Source organism: Xiphophorus maculatus, chromosome 3 (genome assembly GCF_002775205.1).
Source record: "Xiphophorus maculatus strain JP 163 A chromosome 3, X_maculatus-5.0-male, whole genome shotgun sequence".
NCBI lineage: Eukaryota > Metazoa > Chordata > Actinopteri > Cyprinodontiformes > Poeciliidae > Xiphophorus > Xiphophorus maculatus.
Window position 1 is genome coordinate 24,159,412 of NC_036445.1, and position 19,089 is coordinate 24,178,500.

The window sequence follows — 19,089 nt, forward strand, 5'->3', positions numbered from 1 at the left end:
ATGGAAATAGAAGAAGAGATGCTGGCTATGAGCTCACCGAGGAAAAGATGGAGAGATGCACACAGAGTCAGTGAAAGGGACATGGAGACAAATTAGCATGAGTTTCCAGGGAAGCATTACAAAATTGTATTTTATGACCACTGAACAGTACAGTTGTATTCTGTAAACTTCTGTTTTTACTGTTATTTCTCCTAGTTTGGATTTTTGCATGCATCTATGCATGTTCAAGCTTTGCGTATAAATATTTATTATTTTTTTGAATCTACAGTTAAACATGTACCGGTAATTGCAATTGTATGAGATGGTGCAAGAATGACCCAATGTTAAAGAAAGTACTAACCTGTATCTGACCGTAACAAAATGGTTTTTATTACCTTTACCACAGTGGATACAATGGATGACAAAACTGCCACATTTTTCTGATGTAAAAAAATTACACCTAGATGAATCATTTCTAAGCTTCCAAATTTTAAGTCGATGCCTTTCCAGTACAATTCAACTTAAAAATAAAAACAAAATCTCTAAAGATTCTCTCTAAAAATTTAGAACGTAAAAATACACAATAACCTGGTTGCATGTGCTTAAACTAACTACTTGTTGGATTAAAATATGAGCAGTTCTAAATACCAGGCAGTTGTGACCTGAAACCTTCAGGTGTTTGTGAAAAGGGAGTTTATTTTTTCAGTATCACAGCAAGTCCAAGCACACATCAACAGTAGAACGGCTTCACCAGAGGAAAATGCAGCATTTGAGGTAATTAATGAAGTGTGGAAATGACCTGAAAAGGGTTGTGGATAAGAAAAGTCTTCAAAATTTTGAAAAGTTTTGCCAGGTGGAATTGGCAGATTTAAGTCAAGATGCTCTTAATTTCTTTTTGTCATCAAAAATGAAATTAAAATGAAGCTACTTTATCAGTGTTAGCTTGATATACACATTTAGACAACCAGGTTATTGTTACTGCTTTTATGATTTATTTTTTCAAAATGAATTTGTTTGATTTTCAGTTGAACTTTACAGGATATGTGTGACAATGCCGGTGGACAAGGTTTTTAAATGGTCTCACTTTTTGCATCACAAAATGCTGATATTTTAACAACGATTTTTCAACTTGTCCTCTCTAATTCGCTTCCTCCACTGACCAAATAAAACATTAAAATGGCACTAACAGAAGAGGAAATGGGTGCAGAGTGTACACTCACTGTACCTTGCTGATGTTGCTGTTGGGGATTCTTCACTGTGTCTCCGCTAAGATTACACAACAGGACGACTGCGCTCTGGACTGTTCCACTGGTGACACTGTTGGCCTTTAAAAAAAGTTGGATGCAAGGTCAGCTTTCAGTTTTACTCATGTAATCAACCAAAAGTTAAAATTTTACATCTCCTACCTTTAACCAGAAAATATCTAACAATAACTGTAAAGAAGTAAGAAATGGAAAAAAGGAAGGAGGTAAACTTTATTTATGCCTTCTCTGTATAAGCACCGTTTATGAAAACACAGAAAAAATACCTTCTGCAGGGTGATAGTGATTCACTTTGCATTTGATTTGACACCAAATCAAATGCACTATAATCTGACAATGTTTTTGCCGCTGTCGGCCAAAAACCTTGCATCTCCACTTTAACTTTCTTTTTTCTGCCATGAGCCTAACATAACCCAACACTGCTTTAAAAGTGATTAACAAATTTCCCTCAATGGGTTGGGGTGATCTGCGATGACTTTTTTTAGACATAGGTTTGAGTTTTAGCTTCTTGACAGTCTGAAGCATCAGTGGAGCTCGGCTTTAATTCAAGCGCTGCCTTATGCAGACACAGCTGTCAGCGCCTTCCCAGAAAATAGTCCCATCCTAATGATCTTTTTGTTCTCATTATAGACTGTGTGCTCGTACACTCAGGCAGATCTGCTGTGACACTTCTATTGATAGAAGCATGGGAAATGAAAAGCAGCTATGTTCTCTCTGGGAAGAATACCAGATGTCATATTTTGCACAAACTGATCCTTGGTGGGCAAAACTAGAACTAAAAGGTTCAATTATGCATTTCTTTTAGAAGTACTGGAGAATAGTAGGGATTAAGATAATTGTCTATTTTAAGAAGAAACAATGTTTCAGACTGCAGCTTTTACCTTCCTCCTACTGCCATCTCCTGAATCCTTACTTCTCCTTAACTTCTACCCTCACTCCTTCCAGCTAACACTTTCACCTACTATTAGGATCTGCAGTCCTTACTTTACAGCTTTTTGCCATTTCTCCTTCTTTCTCCTGCCCCCATTTCAGCATTTGATCCTTTTAAAGATATGCCAGCTTTGCCTCCAGGGTCTGCGTACATCAGTGTGGTCTGTGTACGGGCTGCTAAGTCAGGCTGGTACTCATCAGGTGCAGTTGCCTGAGGCTGAAGACAACGGCATCCGTTCACACTTTGGACAAACTGCCTTTCCGTGACGATGCTAAACCTATTTGATTTTTATGAACTAAGAAGGTCACAAAAATACTTTATAGTCAATACAAAAAAGCCTAAACTGAACAATAACAATGAGCAAAAGCAGAGGTTATTTTAATTCGGATCCTCCTATAAGACCCACTAGAAGCTCATGCTACAACAATGTAACTAACAAGAGTCTATTGTAAGCAAATGAATCTAAGCAAAGGCTCAGCAAGCTAACAGTTAACAGGTCCGTTTTAGGCGCCATCCTGAGGTCCTTTTATGTTTGAAGCAGAACTACTTCATCATGTAGACAAATACAATTAAGAGAGTTCTCTGTGAGAAGTGTGATCAGGAGTGACAGGTGTGCTCTGTCTTGATCAGAGGATTTCAGGCAACATAAATCAATCCATAGGTGAGCAACACAGACAGCTCTAATGGACCCAGACATGAGTGGTTCAGACAGCAGTAAACAATCAGGAGACGAGTTAATCAGGCTGTTGGATAAGAGTGTTTAAAAATTCTGCATCAGCTAGTCACGGTTGTGAAAGCAGCCATGTCGAACGCTCATTATTTAGGATGGATGTGGATGGGTGTGTGTGTGTGTATGTGTGAGGAGAGGAGGGAGAAATTGTTTCTTGCAGCACAAGTATTTTGGTTAGCTGTAAACAGATTGCCCTATGTTGGGTGGGTGCATTAGAATGTGTCTTAGCAAAAAAGGGTCAGGAGAAATAAATTGTTTACTGGGAACCCTACTATGCTCCAGTGATAACAGACAAGTGCTGTGTGTTTGTGCATGAGGTCTTGCATTGGGTGTGAACAGTGGAGTTCATATTCCAAGTCTGTTAAGCATCCCTCCTCCCTCGTGCTGACCTGCCAGTCAATTACACAAGCCCTCTAATAGGTCAACGCCACTCCAACTCATTTGCATAGCGGCTGGATGGAGCGAGTGAGAGAAAGCACAGAGCAAGACTGAGAGAGGAATAAAAAAATAAATAAAGAGATGCACTGATAAGGCTTTCCGGTTTTCCACTGAAGTCTAATTCGACAGGTTTGATTTTAACTGATTCAGATTTTTCTTTTAGGCACTATAACACATTAAAGAGGAAAAAATGCCCTGCAGGTTTTTTGATAAAGCTAGTAGTTGTGGATCCAAGAGAAAATGAATAAATTAAGAGGATAATCCCCATATGTGTGTCAAAGCACATGTCCCAAACCTTTATCAGATTTTTCATTAAACTCAAAAAAGTGCTTCAAAGTGCATGCTGTTGGTTGAACCGTTTATAGACTGAAAATGGCGGGAGCTCATAGTTTAGATGCATTTAATGAGTTAAGTCTGAAGACGGGGAAACTGGAAGTGCTTCAGGGTCCTTGCTACAGCCTCACATATTGTTGGTGCTGTTTATGCTGTCCTAGCTACTCTAGTTCATACAAGAGGAATCTTGATTTCACTGAAAAAGGAAAAAGTTACAAACATTATCAAAGTAAGAATAGGTGAAAAAATATTGAAAATGCATAAATTTTACATGAAAATTAAAATACTGGCCAATGTGTTGGTGATGTTGCTTGCTTTAAGCAAACCACACAACATGTTTACTTAGGTTTTGACCTACCAATCACTGATCAGAACTAAAAAGAGAGAAAATGATTAAAATCCCTGGTTGACTGATTGGTGAATTTCTATATGATATATATGTGGGGGACCAGTTGCTGGGGACTTTAGATCAAGGACCCCCCCCTTCCATTAAAATGATTCTATTCTTGTTCCTATGAATATTTTTGCTTTGTTTTGTTATTAAAAAGCACTGTGATTCATTGTCCATGTGAAGCTGTACATTCATATATATGTTGATAACTATTCTGGCTGAGAGTGAAAGGAGTTTAGAAAAGCATCACTTTTGAACAGGCGCTTAGGGCAGCTTTGGGTCCTAAGTGCTTGCGGTGTTGAAGAAGCCGAGTAGTAGATAGCAGCCTGAGTGTGAAGCACGTTGGATTATGGATGTTGTTCGTGTTTCGAGAAAAAAAGGAAAGTAAAGGAAATTTACAACAACCGCATGTGTCGACATCACTTTTGTTCGAGTGTGCAACATATATACACAAGTTTGTCTTATCTGTTGTTTTCTCAGCTGAACCCTTTAAAGCCTGACTCATCAAAAAATACTCAGAAAATTAAAATTTTTTAGAACTAGGATCTTCATGAAGCCTTGAAGCAAAAACAAAAAAAATTTTTTTTGCCATGTCCTTTATTTTATGATATATTTTTTGTATCGCATTTGATACGCCAGGCTTTTCTTAGAACTTTTGGCTCACAACAATGTGAGTTTTAGATGCAATAACAAATGTTGCCTATAATATTTAGAAAGTATGGAACACCTTAGGAAGTTTTTCTCTTAGTTTTTTATTTCCACCAACAAATTTTTACAGCCATTTATTTCACATCGTGGTAGGCACCAAAAGAGTCTCTGTCCTTATTCAAGCAAAGTTTTACTTTAAACTTTTTATAGTAGATGTGTGAAAAGTGATTTCCAGAACAGTACTTGCATCTCTGTTGGACTTTCCATGTTGGAAAATGATCAATGCCATTCTTTCTCACATCAAGAGGCACACTGCAGCTTGGTCTTCTACAGGGTGCCGTTGAAGTCGCTTCAGGAGAGGAAAGTGGTCTACCATACTTGATTTTGACCTTGCCTGCACTTGTAGGAGAAGTGCCAACTGAAGCATTTTAGGTTGTAGCTTCAGCTAATCTCTTGTGTAGAGGTTTCAAGCATTGATGATGGTTGCTGTAACAGTGTGCCACTGGATGTACATGCACCATATTTGGGATCTAAAGCCAAAATTCAAAAATGCTGATAATATATCAAGAAGAGAAACACCTCCCATGAACTCGTGCTTCAACAATGGCTGGCTTGAGAACCATTTTATGAGTTTTGGAGTGGATGGAAAACTGCTTCATGAGCCATGGAAATGAATTGAAGAGTGGAGGAGGGTGAATGGACTTCAGAGTGAACCAGGAAAACAACCTAATTGTGATCTAGTATGACAGGTAGTGAACCTATTTCTTCATTTATTGGCAATGAACCAGTGGAAAATGTTCTGCAATTCCCTGGAGCATTTCATCAGTGACAAAGTGCTTGAGTATATGTAGAGAGACATGTAACAGTTGTGCTTTATGGCAACCCTCAACCCTGGCAGTGACATCAATTATGGGACTTAACAGTATTTTCTCCATTTGTATTATTTGCTTTTCACATTGGTCTTCACTGATTCATTTCTGACTGTGTCCAGGGTAGTTGTTTGGACCTCAATTGCCATATTAGTCTGGGCTACACTTTGATCGTCATAATCTTCATCATAGTTGGTATCTGACTATCCTCCATCATGCATGGCCGGGGGAGTCCAGTCCTCACCATAATCCTCATCATCTTCTCCTGACTGCTCTATGTAGCTTGAATTGTAAAACATTATCATCTTGATGACTATTCAAAGTATTTCCTTTATCTTTCTTCTACCGCTACTCTTTTTATAAAATCTAAAATATACATAACTAGTCGATACACCGTAACTATGATTTTAGAATAACTACTATTGTGAAAGAAACCAAAAATTTATTTTTAAATGACATTTAATGCTAATTATTGAGTAAACAAAAGTTTGTGGCTGGTATGACATTGATTACTTTATAAAAATATGACATTACTGTTCAGTGATAAAGCACCTTAAATACCTGCAGTACCAAATATGATGCACACATTTTAACACGACTTAACTGTAATATAACAAAAACATTTCTAAGTAATTGTGCATTATTTCAAAACCTAAAACATTACTTTGAAAAAGTGAATAACAATGTATATATTATTTTCACTGTAAGTTGTCTAAAATTGGCAAAGACTTTCCTGGAAAACGAGTATGACCAATCTCATGCGAGACGACTTTTTGAAAAGAGAAAAAAACGTTGCCACCTAATCCAGTAGGTTGCAGAACACAAGTCTCAAATTGTATACAATAGGTTGTTTGGGTAAGTATTGATCATGGGGTAAAAAATAGAGACCACAGAAACTTATGTATCATATATGATACAAATGGCGATATTTAAGAATAGTTGATTGACAAACATTATTAAACTGTTTGTTTCTTACCATAATGAGCTGAAAGACAACTGGGAGGATCCTGCCCTGTTTGATCAACCTGAAAAAGAGAGATAATACAGATACTGAAAGAGCTGTAGACAAACCAAGGTCAAAATTCATTTTATGGATTTTCTACACGACTCACACATGCATGAGCTGCACACAAACACAGACTTGCAGACATATAAGTGTGGATTGGACTGTTTAATCTTCATTAACTCCACCGACACCTTTCTGGCACCGGTGAAACTGAAAAGAGGAGATCTCTCTTCAGTTTCTGAAAGAGCAGAGGTGACGAGAATAAATGAAATAAGGAAAGGTGCGACAGGGGGATGGAAAGACATGGAACGAGAGTGGAAGAGAAGATGAGGACAATTATATTCTTTAAGGAGAAAGAAGTGCGGGATTATAAAAGAGCAGATTTTAACAGAGAAGACAAAGGGATGGAGGGAAAAAAAGAAAAGGAGGGTTTAAGAGAAGCAGAAGAAAGAAAGTGGATCAACCCCCTTTGAAAGACAAGAGGAATATAGATGGAATGGAGAAAAGGGCAGGAAAGAAATGGCTTTACAATCTCTTCTCTAATTTATTAAGGTTCTTTGATTTACATTTAATTACCATCTGGACAAAGCATCTAAAGTGGTTTAAATAGATGCCTTATTTACATATATGTGCATTTTGAAGCATTACAGCATTCATGTCGTAATGGGAACCAAGTTAAATCGAAACAGACGGGTGTTAATACGTTGCCCAGTCATTTATCATCAATCTAATTATGATTCATTGCTTGTCGAACAAACAATCAGAAAACCTTTAGGAGCTTCCATTCAAACAAGCTAACTTAATAAAGTGTGTAAACACACTGCCACTGGTGAAGATGTTCCAGCTGAAAATGATAAACACAAGATTTAAGTGTGATGGATCTAAAAACAAACATTTCAAAAGTCTCATCTCAAATTGTTCTTTTTTAAATGAATTCCTCACGATATATACATTTTTTTTTTTACTTTTTACATTCGTTTTGCTGTTCTTCCACCTGCCCAACGCTGCTGCAGTCCTATGACCTATTTTCTTTTTTTTTTTAGGATCAATAAAATTTTCATGTTTACTGAGAGCGTATTCTCCACACCATTACCCCAAATTCTCAGCCATGTGCAAAACAAACTGAGGCTTATTGAATCAAGCACTTGTTTTACTGTTATGGCCTAAATTTTTAACTTCAGGGTGTTTCAATACTAGAAACTCTCGAGGGGAAAAAGTTAGCTCATACTTTGGTTCGCATCTGCTACTTCTGAATGTGCTGATATTTTACACAGCATGGAGAAAGTTTAAGAGATGCTGGATTTAGCATCACTGAAGGAAAACATTTATTCTCCAACTGCTCCTTTTCCCACTTGTTAAAAACAAAAATTTTCATCCTTTATTGTGATGAAATTTATTGCCTACATCTGTGACTCTATTGTAGATAAATCGAGCTTATAACGCTTATTAAACATCTGTAATTGCTGTTGCTTAAGTTCATTGTATTCAGCTGTTTTCCTCAAAGCTGAGCGTTGAGTTACTTTGTGTGTGTAAGTCTCTGCGTGTGTGTGATTGTGTTTGCTTGTACATGTGATGGATGACCCCCCATTATGGAACTGACAGGCTGAAAGATGAGAGGACAGACCAGGCCAGCACAACATGATAAACTGGGCCACCTTTAAACTACCAGCCATACATCAATTGACAAAGTGCACAACACCGAACGAACCAGAGCACAACAGATGACCTATAATAGAGCAAAAACTGATTAATCAATCCTCATTATGTAAGCCATAAATTACATTTATCAAACAGTTTTTACAGTGATTTGTATTGTAATGAAAAGAAATATGGGGAAATTAATATTTCAAAATGTTTTTTATGTATTTACTCACACGTGGGAGAAAATGATCACCTCTTGGCCAATTTGTACCCCCATTTTGTCCCAACCTACTTTCAACAAACCATGTCATTATATATTTACCAAAACAACTGTGTAATTTAGTAACTTGCTTAAATCTTACGCATAGCTAAGGATAACTTTATACCATTTTCTGTAGAATTATAACCTAATCCTATTTATTTGTGCTATGTTTTCCATTATTGATCATATGACTCTAAAACAACCCAAATTATGACCCCTGATCTAACCCTATTAACTGAAACTTAAGTTCTATTTCTTAATTTTGTGTAAACAAAAAATTAGGCCCAGATTGTACAGAACAACTCATGGGAGACAGAAAGCAACTAGGCTGACACTGAAACAATGTAAGGTACAAAGGTAATGGCGAAATGACCACCACCCAAGAGAAATACTTTCTATTGCTATGTATACAGCAGCAAAACTGAGTTTACTGGCAAAATATACACACTAACAAGGGCAAGATTACACAAATAGCTCTAAATAACTAACATTTTCCTTCTCCAAACTAAACACAAAATACTTCTAATAATGATAAATATATAATTACTTTGAAGGGCACCTTTGTGTCGTTACAATCTGCGACAAACATGCTGCAAAACCAGACACCATCTTCTTGCAGCATTCTTTAGGAATCTTAACCCACTCCTCATGACCAAAAGGCCCACAAATTATTTGTATCCTTGGGTTTACAGGTTGCAACCATATTTTTAAAAAAATCCCAGCAGAGATTTTTAGTAAAATTCAAGCCACGTGATTGGGATGGCTACAATACTGCTGTATCTTTCAGCTCTTCTTCTGATGGAGTAGCTCCTCCTCTTGGTGTGGAGGTATAAAGTTATGTTTCCACTTTCCTAAAATTTTTTTCCCCCTATTTTTCAGCTCAGCTGAGGTTGGACATAGTATGAACTTTTCTGTAGAAGCTGAAACTTCCTTGGCTGCTACCACCAGGTTTTCCTATAGGTCTTTTTAGGTTGAGGGGTTCTGTCAACTTGCCTCCTCAGGAATCTGGTGGCAGGCCATCTTTCTGCCAGGTCCAGGTGCTATAATACATGTTGATCTAGCTGCAATCAAGTCAACTCCAACAGAATCTTTAACAACAATTTAGGCCTTTGCTGTCTTTTTTAGTATCATTTGATTGTTTGTCCAAGGCAGTGATCTCTGGGACAATTCCCTTGTTTTAGCCATATTTCTTGCATCTATTAATAGCCCCGGTATTAAAGGATTTCTATGAAAGGCTCAGTAATCTTGGCTCTGTTCGGCTGCATTGGGTGTACCTGAACACACACCTCATTTGCATATGCATGCTTTTTTAGCAGGGTGGAATAATTTTGAGATTGAAGCATTCTGATTGAAAGTAACATTTAGTTTTTGATTTATATAAAATCCCTTGTAAAATTTATTTTCTTTAATTAAACTTTTCTTGTGTATAATTTTCACAAACAAGTAAAAATTTTGCCAATAAATATTTGCATTGGGGATTGGAATCATTTTAACTGTTATAATTGTGTGTGCATAATATATCTATACGCAGTCCCATAAGAAAATGTGATGTCTGGAAAGCTAGCTACAACACATAAACACACATTTCCCACAGAGGCAGACATTTAAGGACATTAAACATTGATGGGAAAACCTACTGTGTTGCAACCCCACAGGAAGAGGTCTTTGGCTAAAGGTCATAGTAAATGTAGTTGTTTGAAGGTGTCTGGACTGTGATAATGAAGAGAGAGACAGCAGGCTCCCTTCCCAACGTTAATGTCTCCAATTTACCATCTAATTACCACTCGGCTGGCTTCATAGCCACACTTATCTAACCAAGACCCAGGCAATTTAATTTCTGATTGTAAAACCGAAGCGATGGAGGGAAAGTTGTGGAGTGAGGGCAAAGGGAAAGAGCGAAATGTGGAATGATGTTAATAAATTAGAGATGGAGAGAGAAAGAGAGCGACGGAGATTGGAAAAAAATGTTAAATGTTGTTAATAATGTCAAACAGAGGGAATGAAAAAACTCAACGAGAAAAACAGATGTAAAGAGGAGAGTGGGCTGACACCAATTTGAAAAGTTCACGTCACTCTACTTGTGTCAAGGAAAGAAGGGGATGAGGAGAGGTGGAGGAAGAGAGGTATGAAGACAAGAGTGGGGAAAATTACAGATAAGAGAAGTGGGGACGTATTTAGTTATGCAGATGAACTTTTAACTCTAAGAATCGGTGGTTGGGAATGTATGGAGAGCAGGTTAATAGAGATTATTGCTTTATTTCCGCAGCAGATAAAACAAGCAGAAAAAGCAATCGGAATAAAAAAACAAAGGTAATGTTATGGTTTAAATTAAATGTTGCAATATTTGAAAGGTTAATGAGTGAATCTACAAGTCAGGATAGGACACAGAACTTGGGCATAAATGTTGTCTTGCTCAAATCCATATTAAGGGAAAATAAGAAAACACCTTTGACCTCATCATTGCTAATAGTTAGCTACACAAAGTCTTTGACAACAACACATACAGATTTCAGGGTTGTGATGTATTTATCTTTCTGTTTCAACCTTTCATTTACCTGGCTAACCCAGTACCTGATCACTTCTTTCTCAGTGTACATCTCTGATAACTACACAAGTGACGAGATTGATGGCCATGGAATAAAAATCCATTCACATTAAACTGATGTATACATCACCACCAAATCATGGGTGACTATGAACCTACTTTGTTAAAAAGTTTATTACAACCAGGGGTGGGCATTTATTGTTATACATTTCTTATCATGATAAGATTTTGGATTTATCTTCACAACAATAAATTCTGAGTACTGATGTTTGAAAACCTCAATCTAATCGCATTGTCATGATTACATTTACTTCTTTCTCCATTGTTGGTTCCTTGAGAGCATCAACATACAGTATTTATCAATAAGTATGTAAATATGATTAAAAGTGCAGTTGATGTGTGATGCTTAGTGATAAAAAGCAGAGTTCTTTATGTAAAAAAACAAACAAGTAAAAAAAAACAGGAAGATATTGTAAAGAAGTACGCATCCATCATCAATTGAGGTGGGAGGAAAAGGACCGATGCACACGCAGGAGGTAGGCAGGATCATTTGTAAGGCGTTATACTAAAGTTAAACCAAAGTGGAAAACAACAGTAGAAAAACTGCCTAAAGAGAATAACTGAGGAAAAAAAGTATGCCATTTTAAATTGTGAATGTTATATAACAACATAAAGGAAACAATCAAAACATAAGAACCCACACAAATATCTCAGACTACAGGTTTAGAAACAAAACAGAGACCATAACTTAATTGCAAAGTGTGATTATGTGTCATAAAGGGCAAAGTTGGGAAATGCTTTACCATGAAGTAAAGCAGATTTATCCTCCACATGAACCAAAACAACAGGAAGCCAAATTAGCTTGTGAAATTAACCCAACAAACATGAACTAAAATATGAATTAAATATTGCGATAGTTTATGTAGTAGAATCAACACTCCTTGTGTTTGTTCAATAGATCTCCAGGAATGCTGTCATAACTCTACGATAACCATTTTCACTCACTGGGAGCTAAGTTAACTAAGTAAAGCTCAGTCAGCCAAAAGCCACAGTGCAACCATGTTAATGTAACCAATGAACACATTAAACACAAGCACATACACACATGCAGATTCACACACCCTGGTAAGGCATCACATGGTTAGACAAGGAATCAGCAGATTTTCTCTGCAAGAGCAACACATCATTATCTCTTGTTATTTTGGTGCCAGATGACTTCCTTCACAAGAGCTGTTTTTAAATTCCTGGATAGTGAATCCCTTCTACATTATGCAGAGATAATTTTGTCCTAGTGTTGTATATTTAAAGAGGATGCATTACATTTTTAAGCACATCTCTTCAGGAGTAGCTAGTTCGCAGAGAATTTTCAGCACAACGTGTCAATTCAGTACGCACTTAAGCTTATGTAGCACTACCTGTCACTAAAGTGATTACTAATGCAGGGAAGTCTGGCTTTAAGAAAGGTAAAACAGGTCCACTTGAATGCAGATCACCAGCACTGCTTCAGCTGGAAAGTTGCTCTTACTTTTAGTTGTGAATCTGCATCATTTGCATTGAATAATCAGTCGGGTGTTTTTGTATCCTGCAAAGAGCAGATAAATCACTGCTCCTAATACAAGTGAGTGTGTGTGTTCGTGCATTTATGCATGTGTGCGCCTGGATAGTGATTCACAGAGCTGAACTAGAAATCACTGGCCTTGGAATTAAAATGTTACACACTGTGGTGTTTGTATCAGTTCCTGCAAGGACTGCAAAGCATTTAAATCAGAACAAGTGCGCAACGTGAATTAGAAGGTGTCTCCACTAAACATAACATTTCTGTTACTTCAGAATAATTAGCGTTAAAGTTTTTCTGCAGGTCTATTTAATTATACAAACCACATAGGTCAATTAATTGCATTTTGTTGCGTATTTCTTTAGATATTTGAGTGATTAAATGTGAGTCATGGTTTGCCTGTGCGGTACCTGCAGATCTGAGTGCTGTGCTCAGTCATTGATACCAGCAACTTGAGAGCGTAGAGCGGGATAGGTTCTGCTGCACAAAGAAGAACTTCGAACCTGGGCAGAAACAAGTTTAATATTTACCGCATGATGCTTCACCAGAGGAAGGTGAGGTGACTAAAGCTATAGTAATACAAAAAGGGAGCTAAAGGGCAGAAAAAAATCAGTAGCTTCAACCTTTTAAAACTGGGCTGTGAAAAGTAACAAAGGTCATTGGTAAATCAACACATGTACAGTCATGTAAAATCATAGCATAATGTTCTTTTTTAGGGATTTGGTTGACATTGATATCTGATATATGTATCGATTGTTAATATCAGCTCAGTTTGATTTACTGGACTGATACCAATGCGTTAAAAATGACTATTATAGGCCAAAACCGATGTTAGTGCCGGTATGTAGCGCATCACTGCCATTTTTTTTTACCAAAACAGCAACTTCATGAGACTAATAGGTTCTTAATAGTCATAAAAATATTTTTTCTGATAGAGATATGAAGACAATAAAGGTATTAAACTTTTTGTTTTCACAAAATATAATGCTATTCAGAGCCAGAACATTTTCTTTGTTTCTTAAACAAACAAACACAAAAAAACATAATTAAAAATACAGCAAGTCTATCAGGAAAGGATTTGGGAGACTAACCAACCTTGAAAGTAGAGATTTGGTGAAGACAGATAAGACTTGGCTGCAGGATCTTCCATCTCCACTTCTTTCAGCTGCTCCTCCTTCTGTCTCTCTCCTGTCTCTCTTTCCCTCTATTTTGTCCACATTTTCATCAGCATTTTCATCATCTTTTTGGATGAGCATAACCAGGCTGAGTTCAGACAGCACCTTCAAAACAAACACCGACCACTCCACTGTAACGGGGAGAAAGAGAAACCGAATATAAATCAAGTGTTTACAGTTTGGCATTCATGCATCTGTAATAAATAGAAGACTTTAGACCAGCATGTGCTATTGGTGTTATTTGGTTGGAATACAGCATGTCATGTTTTATGTACATCACTTTCTGATTTTTTACCTAAAATCCCCTCATCTACTGAGAAACCATTGAATCAACTAAAAGACAGCTTGTAGCGAAGGTGTAAAGGTGCAGCTGTATGTTTCGATCACAAGCATTGCTCGTCATGCCAGTTTTTTAAAGGAAAAACTGATACTAACAAAATGGTATTACAGTGCAAACATAAGCTAAAACAGCACAACTAATATAGCTAAAGAAGTAGCCTCATTACATCATTACAATATAAAAAAAGAATTTATAAAAATGTATAAAGAGAATGAAAAAAATTCATGCTAACAAAAACAGCCAAAGGCTCAAGGTTACAAAACATTTTAGACTAAAATGGAATGACAAGTAACAAAGAAACAAGATGTTAAAGGCAAACAAAACCCCCCTTTACCCTCACAACCAGCTCTGCTGTGTGGGCAGTGGGCACCCACAGCGACTACACATTAATGACTCACAGAGGGTCTAAAACAAAAACAATGTTTTAAATTACTGTTAAGAGTGATTTACACAAGCTACTGATTCTCCACCTTAAAAATTCAAGGTTATCTGTTCTGGTTTATAATCTTGCTTCTTGTTAGCAGTTGATTTCCAACTATGCACCCTGACTCATTACATAACTCCCCCGCTAACCATCTTTCTGTATGCCCATAACCATCAATACATTACAAACTCTTTCTTTTGTTTTATAACAGATATATTTCAAGTGACAGGGAATGGAAAAAAAGAGAGTCTGTTTCTCCTATTAAAATGATCCTATCCCTGAAAACTTGCTATTCAGCTTTTTCAGTTCCTTCCCACTCCCAGCACTCTGATACTAGCCTCTCTTTCTATTGCTATTCTGTCTAATTCACTTTATTAAAAGTGACACACCACTCATACCATTTCTGCTGAAAGCCAGAGTTGTCAGAGGAGGTAGGACAGCATCCACAACCTTCAAGAACAGAAGAAGACAGAATGTGGCAGAATCATTTACAGTCTGGCGATACGCAAGTCCAGCAGGAGATCATATGAGAACGTGAAACAAATCACATCAAGCAGTAACAGAAGGGAGATAGTATCAAGTAGTATGTAAAAGAAAAATTGAACTGTCCTATATACAGCATTAAAGGGATAGTTCATGATTTTCTGCAGTAAGGTTCTGTTAAAAGGTAAAAAGCAGTTACAATCATATGTGCAGCAGATGGCTCTCATGTGGTCTTCATTTAGAATAAAGCTAAATGAAGACCACATACGTTCAACCTCAGAAACATCATTTTACGAACCTATGCAGTCATGTCTGCATAGGAACTGTATGAAACAACTGTATGAAACATGTAGTGAGAGTTTCAGGTCAGAGAAACCGCTGAACAAAATAATAAAGCACTTTTCATTTTAAGCTGTTACAATACTTCTTACTTTTATATCAGGCAGCTAAATTACCTGAAAATGCTCTACATACAAGTATTATGTTTAAAAAAAAAGGTAGAACATTGCTGATGTTATAAAAAACAATCTGCTCCTTTATTAATAATAATCCTTTATTACCTGAAGTGACAGCGGTGATGGTTTAAATGTCCACAGGTTAGCATTCACGGAAAGAAATGCTTTGGAATTAGCCCCCAATCTAACAATCTAAAAAGCCATTAGTTCCATCTTTTGAGGATTTTTACCCAGAGAATCTATGAGAAATAAAATATGAACCACTTCTAATCTTTTTACAGAACCTTTCTTCAAATATCCTGAACTAAACCTTTATTATCTGTTTAACAGCTAAGTCTTTTGCATCCTTGTTGTCTTATGTAGGAGGGGGGGGAAAGGAAACATACCCTCTAAAGTAAACCGGGTAATAAACTGGCTGCATGTTTAGATTTTGTTGAAAAGGGAACTCTGCATTGCATTAATTCTGAAGGCATCAACCAAGCAGACCACTGTCACAGAGGGTCAAATTACTATGGAAATTCACTGCTGAGTGATTCTTTTCATTTATTTATTTATTTTAGGATCAAACAGACGCATGTTCCAGAACTGTCAAACCCTTATTTAGGCAAGAACTGTATACCACAAATTTGCATGATTACTAATATTACCATAGAAACAAGACTAGCACAGACACAGTGTGTGAGGTCATTACATTAAAAGCACAAGAAGGAAAACTACAAAGGAAGTTGCCCACTACCTAATGGCCTGCAAATTAATAGCAGAGCCATCAAAAGGCTAGGTGGAGCCTGTGTGCACATGAATGTGTGTATTTGTTTGCGATTGTGGTTTTGACCCTTTTACCTTGTTAGCATGCTGTCAACTGTCCAGTGGTGCAAAAAATCCCCCCCAAAATCAATAGTAGCTTGTTTTATTAGAAGATAGATGCAGCATTGCATATAATACATTAATTACATTTATTTATGGAGCCCCTGTCGGTACGATAAACAAAACTTTTTGGACTGTGCTCAATTATAACAGGGACTGAAATGAGTTCCTCCAGTTTTTTTTCCATACACGTTTTACTACTGAACTACTTCTGCATTCTTGTGTAATTTTAACCAGTCAAATTTTACTATATTTTGCTCATTCAGGACACTACGGCTATGTCTTTTGGTATCGACATCTTCTATGGTAGAGGAAATATTCAACTTTTTGTGATCATCTTAGGCCCCATTGAAATGAATGGACCATCCCATAATTTCTGAGAAATTCTGCTAAAACTTTGTCGCTCTTTCACATCTAACTACTTTTGTTTATTTCAACTTTTTTATAAATTTTACAGATTTCATAATATCCCTCTACAAGTTTTTGATCGCATTTTGATTTAGGGTTCCCAATCTAAATCTAAACGCAAAAATCCTTCCAACCCTCCTTCCAACATTTAAATTAATTTCTAACATTCATTTCATTTCCCTTTGTTGTCAATAAAGTATTTTTGAATTTGAATTGAATTTGAACCCTAATTCCAACCCTCATTAAAACTCTCCTTCAAACCCCATTTCCAACCCAATTTTCAACTTTCCTTCCAACGCTCTAATGCTATCAACGGTATTTTAGCTAGCTTTACCTTTTTAGCTAATTTTAGCTTTAAAGTGAGTGTTTTTTTTCACACTGCCTGGAGTATATGAATGCACGTCAACTTGATAGTGCTTGCCTAGTTGCTTTCAATAGGACTTTAGCTAAGCTTAGTGTTTGAGCAAATTTTTGCCTTTACAGGTGTTTTTCAGACTGATCGGAATATGTTACAATAGGTTGCTAGCCCATATGCTATCATTAGTATTTTAGGTAGCTTTACGTTTTTAGCTAATTTTAGCTTTTACGTGGGGTTTTTTCACACTGCATGTACTTTACTGTAGGTCAACTTGCGAGGGACAACCTACATGCTATCATTGGCATATCCAATGATAGCATGCTAGTTTTATTAGCTAGCTTTAGCGTTATACCCCATTTTACCTTATAAACTGCTGCAACCTTTACAGTTTAGCTTTGAAAGCAGTGTTCTGCACCAATTTCTAATAGTCTTTGTGTTGGATTTTGTATTGACTAAAAGTTTTCACTCCTCTTTAACTGTTTTTTTTTATGTTTTGCTGGTTTTTTCCTTTATTACATTTGTCCAAGTCTTCTCAATTCTCAATTCAAATACAGCAGATACAATTTATGGATCGGATTGTCTGCAATGTGCTTTCCTGTATTCTTGATTTACTGATACACGTTTTTCAGTCTTGTTTATGTGTTTTGATGACAAAAGAATTAATGTAAAAAAGTATTACTAAAAAAGGTTTTGAAACAGACCAAACTAACAGAAAACTTTTCTTGTTACACAACTACAGCTGAGAAGTTAGAGATCTCTCAGGTAGGAGTCCATGTCCTTGTCCAGAAGCAATAAAAGCTAATCTGAGCTGGCTTGGGGGTAATTAAAGTGTCTTCCTGTGTTATTGACAATCAGTAGCAGAAAGTCTCCTCTTTGCTCCATTGTCTGTTCCTCATCTCTTTCTTTTCTCCCTTTTCATCCTGTCTGCTTCCTGCAGCGCTCCATTCCCATACGTCAATAGTCATTAAATACAATCTCATTGTTCCATTCCATGCACATCCACAAATTGCACGCTTGCACAGTACACTCACAAATCTGATGGGGTTCGCTTGGTTCAATATTTGATTAATTTCTTGCCAATAGCTCACATGTTGACCCTCTGGTCTCTGATATCAGCCGACCGGTTAGAAAGAGTGAAGGGCACATACTCTATAATACCAGGAGTTACAATCTGAAATCGACAAAGTAGGCCGATTACGTAACATAATTTAATGCAGGTATTTAAGTGATGAGTAGCAACTAACACTTACAAAAGAAAGAAACAAAGTCATATATTTTAGCTCTGAATGTATTTAAAGTGCAGCTGGGATAAAGTAAAGTGTGAAATAGAGTTAAGCTTGTTTTGTGGTCCAAGAAGAGAGAAGTGTCCTCAGAGACCACTTAAACTTTGTGTATCTTTAGTGCATAAAGCTCTATATAAATATCAAATACCCTCGCACAGTGGTTTCTAAATAAAGGTTCAGGACCCCACTGGCGTCACCCTATACAAATCAATACGTATAGGGTCTTAAAATTCTTGCTACACTTGAAATTAGAGTAAATTAAGATTATAATCGTGAACGCATGCTACAAACAGAGAAGATACTAAACAGAGTAAGTACAAATAGATGCAAATAATAGATTGTTTTTTATACAGTACATTTTATCATTATAGCCCTGTTTAATCTACTCAATAGAAGTTGGGGGGGTTTTACCCAGGGGGTCAGAGGTCAGTCTTTGCCTCAAGAGGAGAAGTTGAAGTACCTAGTGGTTTTGTCCATCAGTGATGGAAAGATGGATCAGGAGAAACGGACAAGCAAAGATCTCTACATTTGTACATATATATATAGTCATTATATATGGATTATGATCAACAACAAACAAAATACTGGAAACAATCAGCTAAAATGAGCTTCATCAGTAGAGTGGCCTTGCTCAGCCTTAGAGATATTGTAGGGAGCGGCCTCAATCAGGAGAGCTTGAAGTACATACAGTATATATATTTTAGTGTGA

The 19,089-nt window shown here is 36.8% G+C and overlaps 1 protein-coding gene across 3 annotated transcripts in view; it reads right to left on the minus strand.

Moving 5' to 3' along the window:
- Positions 1-19,089, minus strand: part of ulk4 (unc-51 like kinase 4) — an 85,240-nt gene that overhangs the window by 22,650 nt on the left and 43,501 nt on the right. For all 3 annotated transcript variants that reach the window (XM_023331440.1, XM_014468749.2, XM_023331439.1), the window contains exons 28-32: positions 14,928-14,979; positions 13,686-13,896; positions 13,001-13,093; positions 6,558-6,606; positions 1,205-1,304 (exon numbers count right to left, since the gene is read on the minus strand). In XM_023331440.1, coding sequence (XP_023187208.1) covers positions 1,205-1,304; positions 6,558-6,606; positions 13,001-13,093; positions 13,686-13,896; positions 14,928-14,979 — 505 coding nt within the window. The remainder of the gene's footprint in view (positions 1-1,204; positions 1,305-6,557; positions 6,607-13,000; positions 13,094-13,685; positions 13,897-14,927; positions 14,980-19,089) is intronic.